We start from the raw sequence: 21542 nt of genomic DNA, 5'->3' as shown, positions 1-21542 counted from the left end.
ACACCACCTCTGCATTCTACCCTCCTGCCCATTTTTGCTATGCTATTTTTATAGCAAACAGTGCTGCCAGTTTTAGGGCCATAGTTGCATTGTAAGGGATAGTCAGTGTTGGTTCTTCAGCTGTCAATAAAGCTAGACCACCTCTGCATTGTACACCACCTGTCCATTTTTGCTACGACATTTTAAATGTCCAATCTGGTCACAAACAAAATGAGTGGGAAAAAGGACAGATGCTGGTGGAAAGGGGAACAGGCATGTTGAAAAGGAAAAAAGGTTTGTGTCCGTGGGGGAGGTGGTAAAGCTATAGTAACATCTGCTGAAGAAAGGCCATCTTCAAGCAAAAGTAAGATGTCTACTACTTTCCGTGGACAATCCGATGTGCTCGCTTTTTTACGGACCAGAACTACTGTAACAAAGGTAGATGATGCACAAAAAAAGAACATGCTTCAATGGATCACAAGTGCTCCAACAAGTGGCCTCTCCTCCACCTCAACTTCAACATCCAAAAAACAACAGTCCTCTGAGTTGTCAACCCAATCATACTTGCTTTCTCCCAGCTCTCAAGTATCCACCCACCCTGCAGAGTATGGTGTAACAGAGATGGGTGAGTCTGCAGAGCTGTTCAGTCAAACTATAGGCTGGGAATCAGAGGTCTGCTCCCAAGCTGCAGTGAGTACAGACCAGGAAATGGTCTGCAGTGATGCCCAGAAGCTTTGTGAGTCTGATTCAGGCCCTGATGACCAAGTTTCTGAGCATAATGTAGACACTCATTCACAAACTGTAACACCTCTTGGTGGAGACAATGAGGAACCTACTGATGACAATGAGACTCAGATACCTAATTGGAATGACAACTTAACTATTCAGTCAGGGCAGGAAGAGGTTAGGTCTGAGGGCGAGGGGAGTGCAAACACAACGGTTGATGATGATGAAGTTCTAGATTCCACTTACTGTCAACCCACGGTCAGGCACTCGAGGAGGTCAGTAGAGGTGGTGGAGGAGGATGAGACTAACGATGAGGTTACCTTGCGCCTTCCTGGACAAAGACGGAGTACTGGCAGCACGTCAACAACTGCATCCTCAGCCACAACTCTGCCTCTGAGCACAAGTCGGGGTGGCTCTGCAGGTTGCATGGGCTCTAATAGTTGCATTGCCTGGTCCTTTTTTGACATTGCAAAGGATCACCCAACTCATTTGATCTGTAGGCTTTGTCAGCAATCTGTAAGTAGAGGCCAAAAACTCACTAGTTTGACCACTTCGTCCATGAACCGTCACATGAATAACAAGCATAAGTCCCAGTGGGAAGCTCACTGTGCTACAATGCAGCCTAGCTGAGCGGGTCAACCACCATCTGCCCCTTCAACTGCATCCACGCGCTCTTCATCCTCTATGACTGTGGCGACAGCTGTCACACATGTTTTTCTATGCAGACCTTCCACCTATTTAACCGCAACAGGCAGTTTGCTTGGCAGGTCATCATCAGTTGTTTTGGGAGGGGAAACAGGTGCTGTTGTAGAGCTCTCTCAGACATCGATTGCACCAACTTTGGATAAAGGCAATATCATGTCTCCACCTGCACTTTCCTCACAGACTAGCAGTTCTCCAGGGACACCCTACTCCACACCGTCTCTGCACAGCAGCCAGATCTCGGTCCCTCAGATGTGGACAATTAAAAGGCCATTTCCTTCGATCTATGACAAAGCTAAGAGGTTTACTTTCACCCTCTGCAAGCTGTTGGCTACAGAAATGCTGCCTTTCCGCATGGTGGACACACAGGATTTTCGAGACCTTATGTCCGTCGCAGTGCCCTAGTACCAAATGCCCAGTCACCACTACTTCTCCAAGAAAGGTGTGCCTGCGCTACACCAGCATGTCGCACACAACATCACCGCTTCCTTGAGAAACTCTGTGTGTGACAGGGTGCATTTCCCCACCGATACTTGAACCAGTAAGCATGGACAGGAGTGTTACATGTCGCTGACTGGGCCCTAAGTAACTATGGTGCGAGATGGAGAATGGTCTGCAGTGCAAGTCTTGTCATCCCCACGTGTTGTGCGTCAATCCTCTGTATGTGGAAGTTCCTCCACTGCTTCTGCCTCCTTAATCTCATCTGGGTCCTCCACCTCTGCCCCAAGCCTGCCTGGTCAGGCCACCTGCGTTTTAACTGCGCACAAGGAATCCCGCACACCTCCTTACTATGCTAGCAGCAGAGCTCAACGGTATCAGGCAGTCTTTACCTTGAAATGTCTGGGAAATAAGAGTCGCACAGCTGAGGAGTTGTGGTCAGCTCTTGCGAGCGAGTTTAGTAAATGGTTGTCTCCATTCAACCTGCAGCTAGGGAAGGCCGTGTGCGACAATGCTGCAAACCTGGGTGCGGCCCCACGCCGTGGCAAGGTGACACACGTGCCTTGTACGGCTCACGTGTTAAACCTTGTTGTCCAGCAATTTTTAACCCACTATCCCGGCCTAGATGGGCTTCTGCACAGGGCACTGTCACTCTCTGCTCACTTCCGCCATTCAACCGGCGCAGCTGACCGACTTGCATCGCTCCAGAAGTCTTTCGGCCTGCCGGTTCATCGCCTGAAATGCGATGTGCCGACACGCTGGAATTCGACTCTCCACATGTTGCAGCAACTGTGGCAGCACCACCGAGCCCTGGTGCAATACGTTATGACATATAGCCTGTGCCAATGAGATGCAGAGGTAGGGCAGATCACGCTGCTCGAGTGGTCTAAGATCAAGGACCTATGCACCCTTCTGCACAGTTTCGACATGGCAACGAATATGTTTAGCGCTGACAATGCCATTATCAGCATTACAATTCCAGTCATTTACATGCTGGAGCACACTCTAAACACTATTCGGAGTCAGGGGGTGAGACAAGAGGAAGGGGAGGAAGTACAGGAGGATTCATATGCGCAAGGGATACTAACATCTACAAGGTCTAGACGTTCAGCATCACCAAGGTGGAAGGCATGGGATGGTGGGGGAGAGGGATTAACAAGGGCGCATGGTAGCAGCCAAAATGTTGAGGAAGGTGCAGGACACCAGGAAAAAATGGAGGACGAACTGTTGATGGCATGGAAGACTCAGCCGATGAGAGAGACGTTGGTCAGATTTCGGTTGAACGAGGTTGGGGGGAGATGTCAGAGGAAGGAAGTAGGGTTATCACCTTGCCACCACAAACACAGCAAGGAATTGGTCCGCATGGATGCGCAAGACACATGAGCGCCTTCTTGCTGCACTACCTACAACGTGACCCTTGGATTGTCCAAATTAGAAGTAATGATGACTACTGGGTTGCCACACTATTAGATCCCCGGTACAAGTCCAAATTTGGTGAAATAATTCCTGCCATAGAAAGGGACGCACGTATGCAGGAGTATCAGCAGAAGCTGTTACTCAATCTTAGCTCAGCTTTGCCACCAAACACCAGTGGTGCACGGAGTGAATCTCCCAGTTGTAACTTGCCAAGCATGGGGCTGTCTCGTCATTATCAGTCAAACCGTACCAGCAACACCGTATCTGGTGCTGATAACAGCAATTTTTTGGAATCATTTCATAATTTTTTTAGACCATCCAAAGAAAGGCCAGAAGAAAAATGGCCTGAGCTCGCCACTTACGCCTTGGAGATCTTGTCATGTCCCGCAGCCAGCGTTGTCTCGGAACGTGCCTTCCGTGCTGCTGGGTGTGTGCTGACTGATAAGAGCACGCGTCTGTCCAGTGACAATGTGGACAGACTAACGTTCATCAAGATGAACAAGTCATGGATCCGCAAGGACTTTACTACCCCTGTGACATCTTGGGGAGAGTAAATGCTGGCGTATTTTTGAATGTGCTTTATGCTAATCAACACATCCAGTTTGCAACTGGGGCACAAGTTATGCCACTGAAGTGCTGTGTGTGGCCCAATTTTTGGAAAAAAGGGAGACTCTGCTTGGAGTCCCCTTGCGGTATTTTTATAAATGAGCCAAGATGAACAAGTCTTGGTTCAGCAAAGACTTTGCTACCTACCCCGGTGTCATCCTGGGGACAGTTAAGGCTGGCTTATTTTTTAATGTGATTGATGCTAATCAACACATCCCGTTTGAAACTGGGGCACAAGTGATGCCACTGAAGTGGTGTGTGTGGCCCAATTTTTGGAAAAAAGGGAGACTCTGCTTGGAGTCCCCTTGGGGTGTTTTTAAAAATGAGCCAAGATGAACAAGTCATGGTTCAGCAAAGACTTTGCTACCTACCCCGGTGTCATCCTGGGGACAGTTAAGGCTGGCGTATTTTTGAATGTGCTTGATGCTAATCAACACATCCAGTTTGCAACTGGGGCACAAGTGATCAATCTGAAGTGGTGTGTGTGGCCCAATTTTGGAAAAAAAGGAGACTCTGCTTGGAGTCCTCTTGCGGTGTTTTTAAAAATGAGCCAAGATGAACAAGTCATGGATCAGCAAGGACTTTGCTACCCCGGTGTCATCCTGGGGACAGTAAAGGCTTGTGGATTTGGATTGTGCTTCATGAAAATCTACCTGTCAAGTTTGCAGCTGGGGGACAAGTGATGCCACTAAAGTGGTGTCTGTGGCCCAATTTTTGGGAAAAAGGGAGACTCTAGTTGGAGTCCACTTGCTGTGTTTTACATGATTTTAGAAGGGCATGACATGCATATATCTGTGTCTCCTCCTCTTTTTACTCGTCCAGCTCTTGTTTTCACATGAGTATATGTCCTTGTCACTTTCCCATGTGTTTGTGGTGTCTTGGGAGTTATTTGTCACATTTTGGACACCTTTGAAGGTGTTTTCTATGTATTTTTATGTGTTTGTGTTTGCCTCCCATTGTTTTCAATGGGGTTCGAGTGGTGCATCGAACAGTTCATCGAACGTTCGTCGAACGGAGCCTCCGTTCGACGACCCGAACTCGAACGCCAGGGGGGTGGCTCATCTCTAATTAACATATCAAATTGCTGATCTGCCAGAAATCACTGACCTGTAATTGAAATAATTGTCTGCTGAATGCACGTAGCTTTCCCAACTCCCCAACACACATATACAATTGGCCAAAATGCCAATCTGTCACAAACTCCCTTGACTGCCTGAGTATGATTCCTGCCATAATGATAAAAGGACAAGCTGCCATTCCACAGAGTAAAAGAATACGCAGCATGCCATGACAGCATTTACAGGGAGTCAGGCTGTACCAAAGCACATTACAGTTGGCACTTAGATATATAACCTGGTTTTTATCTTCATCACCAGTTATGGACAATTATTATAAAACAGACCAAAAATAGATTGATATAAATCTCTTGACCAAGTGTTAAACGGGAATATTTTTATTAATCTGATAAATACAAGTTAGTGGCCACATTGGATGAGATTTAGCTTTTCAAAACTCAAGCAGAGAGGCAAAACTATATCTCCTCCACATTTTACAATACTGCTGTCCTCTTATGTTTTGAAGAGCCATTGTATCATCAGGCACCTTGACTTGGGCATGACTGTGTTATATTAACTCCATATGGTTGGATCCCTAATCAGGTAGAGAGATTGCATCCGAGTGGTACTTAAGCTGGTCATACACATCAGATAGGATTCTGCCATTAGCTATTCCTGCTGATTCCCCCAAATACACACTTATGTTTTTCTCCACCAAGCATGCATGTATTGTGTATGGAGAGAGATGAGTAAGCCAATGCCAGTCTCATTTATCAGCACCAAATCTCCAAGAAAAAAAGCGTAAAATACCCAATCCTTTTCTTTCCTAACATCAACTATCGAGGGACAGTCAGAGAACTTTACGCAAAAAAATTACATGGCCAAAGTAATTGGGTTTCACCAACTTTAATTCAATATGTTTTGGGACAATTAATAATATGATTGTAAAATAGGACAAAAAAGGAGTAGTAAAGCAAAAAATATGCTGCAATGGGCACTGTCATGATGAAGATGAGGATAAGGCTGGAAACACACTTATGCGTGTAAAATCGGTCCGACTTGCCTGAAAAAAACTCAACCGATTTTAGTTCACATTAGGTCAGTGTGCAATGCAAGTGCGATGCTTTTTTTTAATTATTTAATGACTAGCAGAGCGTGTTTAATGCGTGTTTGATGCGTATGGGATCCCTTTTTTCAATGTCATCTGCCATTCAGCAGAGTTGAATAGTTGCTGACAGCAGACACAGATAGAGCCACACGATCAGAATGAAGTCGGATGTACTTCACCCGACTTCATTGTCATCCTGCGGCTCTGTCTGTGTGTCGCGTACTGATTAGCGGTCACCCATGAAGGACTCACCGGTGACCACTAATCCCCTGAATGACTGAATTGAGCAGCGCGATTAGCACTGCTGTCACTCAGGTTACCCGCGGCCAGCTGGATCCTCCACCCGAGACTGCAACTTCCCTGTGACTTCATCGCTGTCACTCGGGCGACTTGCAGTCACAGTTGGAGGATCCAGCGGTGGCCACGAGTAGCCTCAGTGACAGCACAGCTGATCGCGCGGCTAACCTCAGTTGCTGCATGGAGATGGCAGGAGCGGCGGTGTTGTTCTGCCGCTCCTGTCACCTTCATGTAGCAGAGCTCGAAACGACGCGGGACCTCCGTGGATTACGCCGGAGCTGGAGGGGTTTTTGGGGCTTAATAAAATGGTGAACGAGGGTATTTGTTCATGTTTATTATTGCAAATAAAGGTTTTTTTCACTGTGTGTGTTTATTAACTTTAAATTACCGGTTAATCATTGGGGGTGTCTCATAGACGCCAGAAATGATTAATCTAGGACTTATTGGCAGCTATGGGCTGCTGCCATTAACTCCTTATTACCCTGTTTGCCAACGCACCAGGGCAAAATGGGAAGAGCCGGGTACAGTCCCGGGACAGACGCATCTCATGGATGCGGCTATTCCGGGTGGCTGCTAGCTGTTATTGTTAGGGTGGGGGGCTCCTCAAAACATGGGGCTCCCCATCCTGAGAATACCATCCTTCAGCCGTGTGGCTTTACCCTGGCTGGTATTAAAATTGGGGGGAACCGCATGCTGTTTTTTTTTAATTATTTATTTATTTTTTTAACTGCATTATATAGACCCGCCCACCGGCAGCTGTGATTGGTTGCAGTGAGACAGCTGTCACTCATAGTGGGGGCATGTCTGACTGTAACCAATCATAGGCGCCGGTGAGCGGGGAAAGCAGGGAATACGAGATTGAATAATGAGCGGCCGGTTTTTTCAAAAGAGGAGAAACCGCCGGAGCAGTGTGAACGCCGTACAGTGCCGCGCCGGTAATCAGGGATTGGTGAGTATGAGAGAGGAGGGGAAAGGAATAGACTGACAAGGACAGAGAGAGAGAGAGACCGACAGAGAGAGAGACCGAGAGTGAGAGACCGACTGACATTAATCGCATGTTTCTCAAAACACTGGAAATGAGTGAGGTCTCACAATGTCGGTCAATCTCTATGATTGACCGACATTGTGAGACCTCACTCATTTCCAGTGTTTTGAGAAACATGCAATTAATGTATTTAGAAAAACGATTGTCACTAGGACGGTGTGAGTGCCGGTCCGTGTGACATGCATTTTTTTCACGCTCCCATAGAGTTGCATTGGAGAGACTCGCGCGAGAAATTCTTCAAATAGCAGCTTGCTGCAATTTTTTTCCCAGTCTGATTTGGCGTGAGAAAAAAATAGCAGACGGGAGCTGATTCATTGAATAACATGTGTCCGAGTGCAATGTGAGATATTCTCGCATTGCACTACTGCGAGAAGTTCGCAAGTGAGAAGCCGGCCTAAGAAGGTGTAGAAATTTTTTTTCTACACATTCTTATCCTTGTCTTAATAGTGAGAGCGCTCAAAATAACTTATTTTCTCACTTTTTGCCTTGTGGTTGTTTAAAGGGAACCTGTCAGCAGATTTAGGGCCTATAAGCTGCGGCCACCAACAGTGGGCTCTTATATACAGTATTCTAACATGGACGTAGTGGGACATTGCCTAGTAAATGCGTTGAGAAACACGTGATGGTGTCTCCGCAGTGGTGGATGTTGATCTCCCTAAGGTCAACCATCCTTGCTCACATAGTCTTTTACTAGGCAATGTCCCACTAGCCAGATTCCTACTCCACACTGATGAGGGGCAAATACCCCGAAACGGCTGTCAATTAATTTTGCTGTGGATACACATTAAAAGAATATAACAATTTCAGTCGGATTTTGTCATTTTATTATTGGGGGCTTTTTTAAATTTATATTTACAATTGATTCAAAAGGAGTGTGAAAAAAATATATGTTTTTGATTCAAAAATGGAAAATCAATCTAGGAATTTTTCAGATGATTTTCATTTGTACAACATTGATGTTATTGATCTAAATGAAGAAAAAAAAAAAGCAGAACAGATCTATTTATTATTGTTTAAGTCTTGTTGATTTTCATTTTTTTAAAATTAAGATACATTTTTAGTCTTTGTTCCTAAAAATTTACTGAAAAGACAAGAGGCGCAATATGGGGTCTTATCCTTCTGGGATAAAAGGATGACAGACAAGGAATTGCTCACCTTGGTGGATTGTGATCAATCACAACCACCATATTAGCTTGGAAAAAACTTGGCCGCGGAGTAGATATAATGTGGATGGAGAAGTGAAGGGGTTAACACCGCACTGCCAAGTTTATAGATCAGACAGAAATGATTAAAGGTGATTGTATTCTACGCGTTTCAAAGGCTATGCCTCCTTCTTCAGGATGATTTAACAAATATAGATATATTTGTGATTGTCCTGAAGAAGATAGTATAGCCTTCAAAACGCATAAATTAAAATCACCTTTATTATTTCTGTCTGATCTATGATCTTGGCAGTGCGGTGTTAACCCCTTCACTTCTCCATCCACATTTTAGTCTTTGTTCATATAGTACTAATCAATGGGAAGTATTTACAGGCCAATCACGAGATCCTCTTTATTTTTTTTAGTAATACCAGTCCAATAACATGTTCTATATGGTCTAATAATACAGTTTAAGTTCCACATAAGTAATTAATATGCCTGCATAAGGAATTAACATAATAAAATACTATAGTGTTCAATGTAAAATTTCAAGACTGCAGTGGAAAGTTGCAGCAAGGAAATGGTTAACTGCAAAAAAAAGTGAAATAATAAAAATTCAACTTTGACTGAACTACGTTTTTTTTTTTATCTCTATTTGAAACAATGAAGAACAGTGAAATGCTGGCATCCTAACAGCACAGAACATTACTAAGATATCATCTGAAGAATTTTTATATAAAAGTTCCACATAAAATCTCACTGTAAGAATCAAGGATTTCAGAATGGAGATAATTTTACTTCTACATCAGATTTATATCTATTTACAACACATCTCTTAAGTGGTATAAGTCATGTAAGATGAGAACCCTTCTCCATATTTGGATCAGGAAAGAAATCAAAGTAACCTTACACTTATCAGGGGCTGGTTTTATGATGCAAGATAATTTTAAGAAAATCTTATTAATGTTATACTGCATAAATTGTTAGATTGTAGCCAGTAGTCAATAAATATCAGGGACAAATTAACTTAGACGCCATAAAGATATAAACGGGGCAATAAGATAAATCTAGATAAAATTGTAAAGTAATTTATACAGTTATAAAAATAAGTAGACACCAATGAAAAAATCTGAAAAATAACAGAATAAATAAAGGGAGTTCCCTTTACGGAATACATATATATATATATATATATATATATATATATATATACATATATGTTTTTTTATGTTTTTTCAAGTGAACAGGCAGAGGCACTTTTTGGAATTATGTACAAGAAGTAAGTTATAAAATTTGAGCATGAGGTGTCTCCTATCAGAATTATTCCTTATGCAATCGTTAAGTGACTGTATGAGTATAACTACTCAAAGAAGACTTAATATACTACAAAATGGAGAAACCAGCAAGGCAAAATGAAGCGGAGCTCAATATGTCAGACTCAAAAAATATTTTTTTAAAATTTATTTCAGACTACATTTTTTTTAAAAAAAATGTTTTTTTATTTATTATAAATCTTTTAAAACTTCCAATCCAATAATTTTTTGACAGAGCAAGGAGTTAATTGTATGATATGGCACAAGTACATGTTTCGATGTTATCCGCACGTCTTCCTGAGAAAGGTGTGCGAAGAACGCCGAAATGCGTAGTCGTGTCATAGCATAGAATTAACTACTTGCTCTGCTAAAAAGTGTACTGGAATAGAACTTTTAAAAGACTTATAATAAATATAAAAAAATGAAAACATTTTTTGAGTCCAAAATATTGAGCTGTTTCCGCTGGATTTTGCTTTGCTGGTTTCTCCATTTTGTGATTACTGGACTCTCCCTCCCCTTCTCCGTGTGGTCCTGAGGACAAAGTACATCCATTCCTTTTTCAGGATTTAAAAAGACACAATTACCGGTAAGCTGTCAAAATGTTTTTTTTGTTTTCCTGTTGTATTTCAATATACCACTATACCATAAAAAGTCATAGAGTTAATTATTTCCAAGATCTCTAGGGGACTTATGTAATCCTGATACATTGGTTGTAGAAAGAACTACAGGATAGTAAACATAAACAGTGATAGAAATAGTAAAAGTCGTAGAAGTAGGAATAGTCATAGTAGAAGAGATACTTGTGGCGGTGATATGACACTCACTGTATAGTAAGTGAATCCTCCAGATTAAAAATAAGAAACAAAACCATAAATGAAAAGAAGTTTGGGAAAAATGCAGTTTACAGTTTTATTATTTTGGACAAAGTGAGGCATAAACTATGGTTTCCATCATATGTGATACAACTTTTAACAATGGGCAGGGGCAGTACTGTACTCAGATGGGGGTAATCTGACCTGGGCGATATCTACATGGACTGTGTGTATGTTCTTCCTTTCCTTGTTTAGGTTTCCTTTGGGTCTTCCAGTTTTCACCGATAAACTAAAAACATATTTATAGGTGAAATTGCTTAGTATGGAATTTTCTTTAGTGTGTTGAAAAAATAAGAGTAGATTAATGTAAACTATTACAAACTGAAGCCGATGCCGAGGAAAACAGCATCAGCCATTCAACAAATACATGTCATTACGCTTGAAAAACTTTAATCATGTTTCTATCTATTGATTTCTAAAATATCTGTAGTTGATACAGTACCTCTATTATAAATTAATAAATGAGTGAAGTTGCCCCTAGAGATAAGTCTAAAATAAGAGTGTTACATACTTGAATCAACAGTATCCCATGCACCACTCCACCACTTGTGCTGCTTGGTGCAGCTCTCCACCAGCTGCAACTTTGTAGAAAATCAAAAAAATTTCTAGGTACCAAGAAGCTCTTCTCCATTTATAAGGGCACTTTTATATTGTGTTTTACCGTACATTCACTGGTCCCATTGGGGCATCCATCCGAACCACCCTTCCCCCCTGCAAAATGTGTTTTGGACACATACGCCGACAGGGCCATTGACTATGATAGAGCAGACAGAGTCAGCGTGTGCTCTGTTTTGCACCATTTTCGGGCATATACGTTTTCTGCAGGCGGACACGGGAACGTAGACTACTACATCTAGGTGTCCGCCTGTAGAAAATGTATATGCCCAAAAATGGTGAAAGATAGAGCACACACTGACTCTGTCTGCTCCATTATAGTCAATGTCCCCGTCGGCGTATGCGTCCGAAACACATTTTGCAGGGGGAGGGGGGTTTGGAAGTATGCACCGACAGGACCAGTGAATGTAGATGAAAACGCAATGTGAAAGGGACCTAAAAGCCCCCTTAAACGCTACAATTTATCTGCTGATATGTCATCGGGGTCACAGTTTTCGTGATGCACTTCGTTGTCGTTAGCGACCTCGTTGCATGTGACACCTATGAGCGACTCCGAATGATCGTAAAAATAGCGAAAATCGTTGATCGTTGTCACATCGTTCATTTTCAAAATATTGCTCGTCGTTTCGAGCAGACGTATTGCTACATTTGACACTCTGCCAACGACAAACAACATCGGTAGTGAGTCCGTCATCAGCGACGCGGACGTATCATTACGAGCAATGCTCCACGCCTTCTCCGCTCTGATTGGTGTCACACCAGGGTGTATGCTATGGACAATTATACACCTCTATCATTGCCGGAATCGTTGGGAGGAATGCTGTGTGACGGTGTCCACACAATTGTCTTGGTCAAACAATAAATCGCTGAATGATGTAGCGTCGTTTGTGAGATGGGTACGTGTGACCGCTAGAAAACGACCTAGGAGCGATCTCGGCAAATCGTAGCAATGATCTGGGCATGTCACATCGCTAACGAGATCGCTAGCGATATCATTGTGTGTAAAGCAGCCTTAACTCTTTATTTGTCCCAGCATACAAAAGGAAAAATTGCAAACAAACAATGTTTCGGCTGACAAAGGGCCTTTTTCAAGCCATAAAAATTATATACACAGATTTATCAATGGAGAGGAGCTTCTTGGTGCCTTGGTATTTTTTAGATTCTCTATGTATGTTAGATAGTTAAAAAAACGGCCTAAGTCCATGAGTTTAACTTTTCTGTTTATTGATTTCTGTGTATTTGATCATATCATTTTGTAGACAGGAAAGCAGCGGACAATAATCAGTAATCCACTAAATCATTTAACTCCCAATTCATCTGTGTTCTTTTTTTAAGAGACTTTTTTGTCATGTGGCATGGTATTTGCTACAGTTATTTTGTCAATTGTTTTTTAAAATGGTTCACATGGGTTGATGTATTTTGCACAAAATCAAAGATCTTCCTCTTTTGTCTTCTACGAGCCGCTGAAAAGCAAAAAGTTGTATGATCAAAAAAAAAGAAAAAATGATCCTTTAAATTGTCGCTTGTTAGTGTTCAACTGCGCAAAAATAAAATTAGACAAATTTTGTACTCCAGGTGTACAAGTATGTAAAAAATGTGGCTACATTTCAAAAAGTTCCAAATGATGAATTAGCTTAAAACATTTGGATATGAAAACCATACACATATCATTGGCAAAAAAAAAATAAAAATGATGAAACTAAGGAAAGGTAACTTAAAAAGTCGCATAAATTAAGTAATGAATATAGCGCAGTCATGAAGTCACTATTACAGCATTTTGTATTCAAATAAAAAGGCATAAAATGATAAATCAGTGTCTTAGTGTCCGATAAACTTTAGATCTTTGTGATCATGTTGCTAGATTTAGCTGCAGACATTAATGAGATCTCTAAAGGTAAGATAAACCTGGCTCACTTTTTAAGTGGGTGCACGGAGAAAACAAATAGTCAAGTAAAATACAAAAAGCCCCGGCACACTCCAAGAATAAGAGAAAAATCTTGATTTTTGAAATATAATTTTTTATTTGACTTGTGTTAGAAAAGTCCGACGTTTCAACCTTAATTCAGGTTTTTATCAAGGACATTCTGGTAAATAAATCATAACAGAAAAGAAAAAGATTAATTTACACAGTGTACAACAACATTGTGTTCACACAGTTACACTTCCATACATAATTAATTCAGTGAAAGACTATTTAGCACAAAACTATTTAGCTTTTATTTAGCTGTTTGGTCTTGGTAAATGCCAGTGCTATATTTCTCTTCTGAATCACTTAACTATGTTATTATGATTCCTAGGTGGAACATGTAGTTGCACTCTTGCATTGTTCTATTTAAATTCTCTGCAGCCAGAGCACCTTGCATCCCATTTTGATCTAACCTAAGTAAGTCAATTCGCCATCTGACTAATGTTGCACCTGTTTGTATGTTATCCCTGTAACATGTATCATCTAATCTATTTCTATAGACTCTTGAAGAGCCTGGGGAGTGGCTCAGTATGCATACTTAGTGCCTTTACTTACTTCCCCTTGTTGGATCTCTCATCCCAAATCCTGATATAAGGTACTGAAAAGTGGATGTTAGTGTTGGTATCCCTAATTTCCGTAATTTTTGGCCCTGGTAAAGCCAGTGTTCATACCTCCCCCTTGAGTCATTCGTTTATTTTATCTTATTATGATTCTTATGTGGAATATGTAATTGCACTTTTGCACTATCCTATAGAGTCTCTGCAGACATAGCGCCTTCACCCTACTTTTGACCTAACTGAAGTAAGTTAATGTGTCACTTCACTATGGTTGCACTTTTCTTGGATGTGATCTTTGTAACCTGGATTGTTTAATTTATTCCTTAGACTTTTGTATGAGCCTGGGTAGTGTTTCATTAAGCACACATAACGCTCTCACTCACTTTCCCTTTGCTGGAATTTCCATCCTCAAAGCTTGATATAAGGTACTGGAAAGATTATATGGGAGAGTGTTTAATCATTATAGCCACACTCATTGATATTAATGATGTGATTATGAAAAAAAATTTTTCTATCTAGATAGATAAAGAGCCAATTTACTCCTTCCTTGGACCTTTTTGTCCTTTTCTCCAATATACAGTACTGCAAGGTAGATATTTATTCTGTGCCCTGGGAGCTTCTGGGTTCCCTCCTGGTCCCCGTACCTCCCAGTGTTGTGAGACTATTTTATGTTCTGTCTTTATTGAACAAAATTGTTTGTTTTCTGACATTATTTTGTATCTCTCAGGTATACCACCTCATATGCTGCCTGTATTTTATGCAACCTCCGTTGCCTAGCAAATAATCTCAATTAGTGACTGTAATTTAGGTGGGTGATACTATGATACTGTTCTCTGTCATTCTATGGAGTATGTCTCTTCTGATTTGTCTTCTGATTTTCTTTTCTCTTTGAATATGGACTGTTGTATTGAGATTTATAACACTAGGTCATTTAATCCTCCTATTATGATATTTAACTTGTGATCTTTGATCATGATATATATGAATATTTTTCCTGGATGCACGGGTTTCGTGCTAAATAGTCTTTCACTGAATTAATTATGTATGGAAGTGTAACTGTGTGAACACAATGTTGTTGTACACTGTGTAAATTAATCTTTTTCTTTTCTGTTATGATTTATTTACCAGAATGTCCTTGATAAAAACCTGAATTAAGGTTGAAACGTCGGACTTTTCTAACACAAGTCAAATAAAAAATTATATTTCAAAAATCAAGATTTTTCTCTTATTCTTGGATTAATGAGATCTCTGACTGGCTGAATTGAAAATTCGAAAGATTTCTGTCCAGATCCGTCAGCATGCTAAAGATGGCAGTGTGCAGTCTGACAGTGGGATCCACATTATAAGTGTCCGGTGACATAGTGGGAGGAATTTCTATGTCACCAGGTCACTTCTGTAACCAAAGAGATCAATTGTGATCATAATATTATATTATGTAATTGTTACATACGGTAAGTAGACTCCATATATTTTCAGAATAGTGGGTTTATGACATGTATAAATGGATACTATGGTACAAAGAAACAGAAAAAAAGACTGCCATAAGGCAAGAAATGTGGAAAACTGTAATTGACAGCGATTTGAGTGAACATTTTCACTAATATCCAAGTCTTTAGTAAAACTCACTTTTTAATTATGTATATTAGTAAATAGTCACAAATAAAACCTACAGGCCTCAGTCCTGACCCAGACAAACCAGACCATGTTCTGCCTACAGTTATAACTATAGGTGTAGAAGAGATTATTTTTAATCGAGACCAAAATGTGATATAAAAAATTCCATCTTTATTGAAGAAAGTTAAAATATATCCATAAACATCATTAAAAACCTAGAGTAAGTCCATGAAAAAGAGTCCTGGATATAAATACTCACGTGTTTTGGATGAAGTCATCTTTATTCTTAGACTTATGAATAAGGATGTCTTCATCCGAAACGTGTAAGGTCTGTCCATCATGGAATTACTATAGGTTTTTAATGTTCCATCTTTATTGAAGAAAGTTAAAAAATATATCCAAAAAAGCATTAAAAACCTATATTAATGCCATGAAAAAGTCCAGGATGGACAGACTAAGATAAGATAAGACTATGAATAAGGGGTGCTTCACACACAGCGAGCTCGCTGCCGAGATCGCTGCTGAGTCACGCTTTTTGTGACGCAGCAGTGACCTCATTAGCGATCTCGCTGTGTGTGACACTGAGCAGCGATCTGGCCCCTGCTGCGAGATCGCTGCTCGTTACACACAGCCCTGGTTCGTTTTCTTCAAAGCCGCTCTCCTGCTGTGACACACAGATCGCTGTGTGTGACAGCAAGAGAGCGACAAATGAAGCGAGCAGGGAGCAGGAGCCGGCGTCTGACAGCTGAGGTAAGCTGTATCCAAGATAAACATCGGGTAACCAAGGTGGTTACCCGATATTTACCTTAGTTACCAGCCTCCGCAGCTCTCACGCTGCCTGTGCTGCCGGCTCCGGCTCTCTGCACATGTAGCTGCTGTACACATCGGGTTAATTAACCCGATGTGTATAGCAGCTAGGAGAGCAAGGAGCCAGCGCTAAGCAGTGTGCGCGGCTCCCTGCTCTCTGCACATGTAGCTGCATTACACATCGGGTTAATTAACCCGATGTGTACAGCAGCTAGGAGAGCAAGGAGCCAGCGCTCAGTGTGCGCGGCTCCCTGCTCTCTGCACACAGCGCTGGTAACTAATGTAAACATCGGGTAACCATACCCGATGTTTACCTTAGTTACCAGTCTCCGCAGCTTCCAGTCGGCGGCTCCGTGCAAGCGCAGCGTCGCTTGCACGTCGCTGCTGGCTGGGGGCTGTTCAGTGGTCGCTGGTGAGATCTGCCTGTTTGACAGCTCACCAGCGACCATGTAGCGATGCAGCAGCGATCCTGACCAGGTCAGATCGCTGGTCGGATCGCTGCTGCATCGCTAAGTGTGAAGGTACCCTAAGGAGGATTTCATTCAAAACGCGTAAGTATTTCTATCCAGTTCTCTTTTTCATGGAATGCCTAAAGGTTTTTAATGCTTTTTTGGATATATTTTTTAACTTTCATCAATAAAGATGGAGTTATTTACATCTGAATAGATGGATTATAGATCTCTTCTACACATATCTTTATTCACAGACAGCAGCTATGGGTATCCTTGCATCACTACTGGAACACTTGGATTAATTTTGATTTTCTCCTGCATGGTGGTGAGCTGATGACATACCTTCTTTCCCTTTCTCTAGTTATGTGTCATGTGTTTCTGTCCTATACCTTATTTATGACCAGTGTATAACTTTAAAGTTCTATATGCTTTTTACATTACCAAGTCCAGTAACATCAGTGCCATGTAAGACTGCTTAGAAGACAAAGCTTAAAAACATCTGCTCTTTGGGTCATCATAGTTGACCATTTGCCTTCTGAAAAGTTGTAGTGATAAATTGACAATAAAATGTTGTAGAGTCAACGCTATATACTTTGAGCCTTGATTTTTTGGTCTCCATTATCAGTAATCATACATTCAGTGATGAAAAAAATCACAATAATCAGGATAAGAAAAATCTAATTCTATATTTTAAACACCTCTAGCTATATAATAATTCTACTACTTTCTAAAAGCTAGATTAAAGAAACTATTCATGAAAGGAAATTATGTTCTCTGCAATTTGCGCTAATAGTTGAACTTTTCACAGAACTTTCTTTAGTTTTAGATATCTTACATGCTCCCTCGCGAGGCATGACATGCACAAAACTGAGCTCCTATGGTACATTTTTATGAAAACTTGTAAAAGACATTATAAAATAATATTCACCTAGTAGCGGTAAGAAAAGCTGAATATTAGACTAGAATGCTTATCCAATAGCCAATACACATCGGGGAGTGGGCAAAATTTGGCCGACCAATTGGAGTGAAGGTTCTGCAAACTTATGTTTATCACCCTAACAAAAGAGGGGGAATCATATAATCAGCCTAATTAAAGGGCCACTAAACATTTAATACCTGTACAAAGGGTATTATGCTTCTCTAGTAGTTGTGAAATACTTGTGTATGTAACATTAAATATAGACACCTACTGACTATACACCATCTGCTCCTTAAGATGTATAAGAGTCTCATAATAATCAGTATAAAAACAAGCAGAAGGCTTATATATGAGGTAACCATAAACAAGTATAGAGATTTTGACAGAATAATGATCCTGGAAAACGTACTTATAGGTTGTCACTGACAAGATATCAGTCAAAGATCATTACAATCCACAGGTTGATTACTTGAAGACTCCTAATTCAACCAGTTGCATTAATCAATAGCATCCAACAAAGATATGATCTACACCATCTCTACTCATCAGCTTTATTTCATATACACTGATTTTTAAGATTTCATTCCAAGGCCCGTCACATAATAATCAACCCAACGTCATTGTACTCAAACAACTGAACCTCAACATGAGAGACCGAGTAGCATCCTACCAAATATTTTTTAAATATTCTCAGTAAATAACGAAGACATTTTTATTCAGTGGATCCTAATATAAGTTTAGGTTTTTGAAATTTAGGGATATCTGTTTCATCCACTTAATACATTTCATCTAATAATTAAAATTATGGTAATTATTAATATTTATTAGATTTTATACATTTTAATGTTTTCCCAATATTTCAGTCTGTCTTCGAAGTTTTTCATATTTTACAAGTAAGAACTTTCGATCCCATAAAATAAACCATGGCTAGTCAATGTCATTGTTGGAGGCCATTTATTTCATGCCACTTACCTTCTGTGCCATTTGGTGTCATGGAATTGTTGTTTATGTGAGAATTATCAAGGCTCGTCCCACTGGGAGAATCACTACTGCCACTTAGTCGACTATGAGGACTAGCTAGATCCTGCATTTCCATAGACCTGAAATGAAGCCAATTTCAGCCATGAATACAATGGACAGCTATCATAGCTAATCCCCCCTCCTGCCCTACCACAGAAACAATCTATTAGTGCAATTCTGTACCATATGTTCAAGGCTCCATAGCATAAAAAAACACAGCCTGTTGCCTGTTCTTTAATAATCAAGTAAGATTTTACTATTTATCTGAAACTTAAAAGCAGATGGTCAAACCGGAGATATATCTTACTATATAAACAATATTAGAAGAGTCAACATCATCATAGTATAATAATCTTTGGTTATATAAATTATATTCTAATTATTATTAATACTTTGTAATGATCAAATACTAAATTTTTGGGTTTTAATTATTCGTACCAAATACAAGTACTATTCCAGTATTTGTCACGGAAAACTAACCTAATGTAAGTCAATGGAGGAAGGAAGGGATCAAGGAATTTGGAAACTTCATAAACCATTCTTTAAAATCGTAGGACATGATAAAAAAAAAATAAAAAAAATAATAGATTGGGACATCAAAACAAATGTGTTTTGGACTATGTCCTTAGTCTTTGTACAAAGACTAAGGACATAATCCGAAATGCGTTTGCTTGATTGTGTTGTCCCTATGTATTATTTTTTTTATTTTTTTTCTACCAAGTCCTACAATTTGAATTTCTTTTGTACAATAAAATAATGGTTTATGAAGATCCCGAATTGCTGTATTCCTTCCTTCATCCATTTATTCTCTGCTGGCACTATCAGAATCTGCTGCAATAGACTTCATTACTAACTTGTGAGCTGACTAAATCCCTTTTGTGTTTCTAATGTAAGTCAATGGGGATCCCGAGTATTTTTCTTGATGATTTTCCAGGAAAATGCTTGGGTTCCCCATTGACTTTCATTGGGTTCGTTATATGTGACGAATACCGGAATAGTACTAGGTATTCGGTACGAATAGTCCGAACCCAAATATTTAGTATTCGCTCATCACTATTAATAATATATTAATTTTTATACAATTCCGCTACAATGAAATATTGTTCAATGGACGAAGAATCGATAGTTTATACTTTCTGTCCTGTTACGTTTCTACTTTCTAAATACCAATATTAATACAGATGATCAGCTGCTGCACTAAAAGTAAAGCTCATTAGTCCGTGACCAATGTGACGGTGCACATTCAATATGGTATTGTATTAACCCTCCACCTCCCTTCTAATAGAGATAATTATCTGCATTATCAGTCTATTAGTGCAAACAGCCTACTGTCATTGAATTAGGCCTCAGCACTCACAAGCTGCCATGATTTATCATCCAATTGTGTTTTAAAGGGTCTACAAACACTTGAAGCAATTGATGCAGCCTGCAGTCCTGTGACAGCAAATGGAGTATTCATGATGCACGTGTTTACTCTGGCAAACTACTTAGGCTATGTGCACACGGTGCGTTTTTCTCGGCGTTTTTGCGCGTTTTTCGGGTGCGTTTTTGGCCTCAAAACTGCATGACTTTGCTTCCCCAGCAAAGTCTATGAGTTTTCATTTTTGCTGTCCCCACACAGCGTTTTTTTTCAGCTGCGTTTTTGTGGTGACCACAAAAACGCAGCATGTCAATTATTCCCGCGTTTTTCACTGCGCTTTTCATCCATTGAGTTCAATGGGATGTTGAAAGACGCAATGAGAAACGCAAATAGCTGCGTTTTGGTGCGTTTCTAAGACCAAAAACGCAGCTATAAGCGCAGGAGGTGGGTAGTAAAGTGACGTGTACAGGAAGAGGATTCCTTCTGTCAGTATAGACAGAAGCATGAATCCTCCCGGTACCGTCACCGCCGCGTCCATCTCCCGTCCTGTGCATGTATGCTGCCGTGCGGCGCCATGTACAGGCAGGAGGTGGAAGCGGCTGCGAAAACAAAAGTTAACAGTAGAATAAAAAAAAAAAAAGTTATACTCACCTGTCTGCAGCCTCGCGGTGCCATGCCCGCTCCCATCTCCTGTCACGGTATCGCCGCTCCCGCTCTGGCTGTGTGCAGTCTCCCCGGGGCAGGACCTTGCTTACAGGACCTGGCGATGGATCACCTGATGCAGTCACCTGACGCATCAGCTGATCGAGTCTCGGGCTGACGCGGGCGCCCGGCCGGTATCAGCGGATGCGTCAGGAGACTTCATCCCTGATTACCGGCAGCTGCTGCAGCGATCGGACAGGATCAGACTCCCGCCCCATCGCTCCGGGAGCTGCCGGTAATTCAGCACATAAGTGAGTATTATTTTTTTTTTTTTTCTACTGATGCATCAGCTGATTGTATAATCGGCTTTTATACAATCAGCTGATGTGTGATGGGATTCACATCCTTGAACCTGACAGATCATCTGATCGGTATGCTTTCCAGCAAACCGATCAGATGATATTGGATCCTGATTGGACGGCGCGGGACCCTGACCCAGGATTACTGCGGAGGGGGGTTTATTTCAATAAAGATGGAGTCACTAATTGTGTTGTGTTTTATTTCTAATAAAAATATTTTTCTGTGTTGTGTTTTTTTTTTTATCTTTACTAGAAATTCATGGTGGCCATGTCTAATATTGGCGTGACACCATGAATTTCGGGCTTAGGGCTAGCTGATAATATACAGCTAGCCCTAACTCCATTATTACCTGGCTAGCCACCCGGCATCAGGGCAGCCGGAAGAGTTGGATACAGCGCCAGAAGATGGCGCTTCTATGAAAGCGCCATTTTCTGGGGTGGCTGCGGGACTGCAATTCACAGCGGGGGTGCCCAGAAAGCATGGGCACCCTGCACTGTGGATTCCAATCCCCAGCTGCCTAGTTGTACCCGG

At 41.0% G+C, this 21542-nt stretch overlaps 1 protein-coding gene and 1 long non-coding RNA gene across 8 annotated transcripts in view; one reads left to right on the top strand and one right to left on the bottom strand.

Annotated features, from left to right (window-relative positions):
- Positions 1 to 21542, bottom strand: part of EYA1 (EYA transcriptional coactivator and phosphatase 1) — a 227883-nt gene that overhangs the window by 195615 nt on the left and 10726 nt on the right. For all 7 annotated transcript variants that reach the window (XM_075353182.1, XM_075353181.1, XM_075353184.1 and 4 more), the window contains one exon: positions 18602 to 18729. In XM_075353182.1, the coding sequence (XP_075209297.1) occupies positions 18602 to 18725 (124 nt within the window). In that variant the 5' untranslated portion in view covers positions 18726 to 18729. The remainder of the gene's footprint in view (positions 1 to 18601; positions 18730 to 21542) is intronic.
- Positions 14213 to 14634, top strand: LOC142317150 (uncharacterized). Its single transcript, XR_012754672.1, has 3 exons — positions 14213 to 14262; positions 14357 to 14426; positions 14565 to 14634. It is a non-coding gene; the product is annotated as an uncharacterized LOC142317150 (long non-coding RNA).

The sequence above is a fragment of the Anomaloglossus baeobatrachus genome, chromosome 6, assembly GCF_048569485.1.
Source record: "Anomaloglossus baeobatrachus isolate aAnoBae1 chromosome 6, aAnoBae1.hap1, whole genome shotgun sequence".
In the NCBI taxonomy this organism is placed as follows: Eukaryota; Metazoa; Chordata; class Amphibia; order Anura; family Aromobatidae; genus Anomaloglossus; species Anomaloglossus baeobatrachus.
The sequence above is the reverse complement of the archived record's forward strand: the minus strand, read 5'-3'. Positions and strand labels throughout refer to the sequence as shown.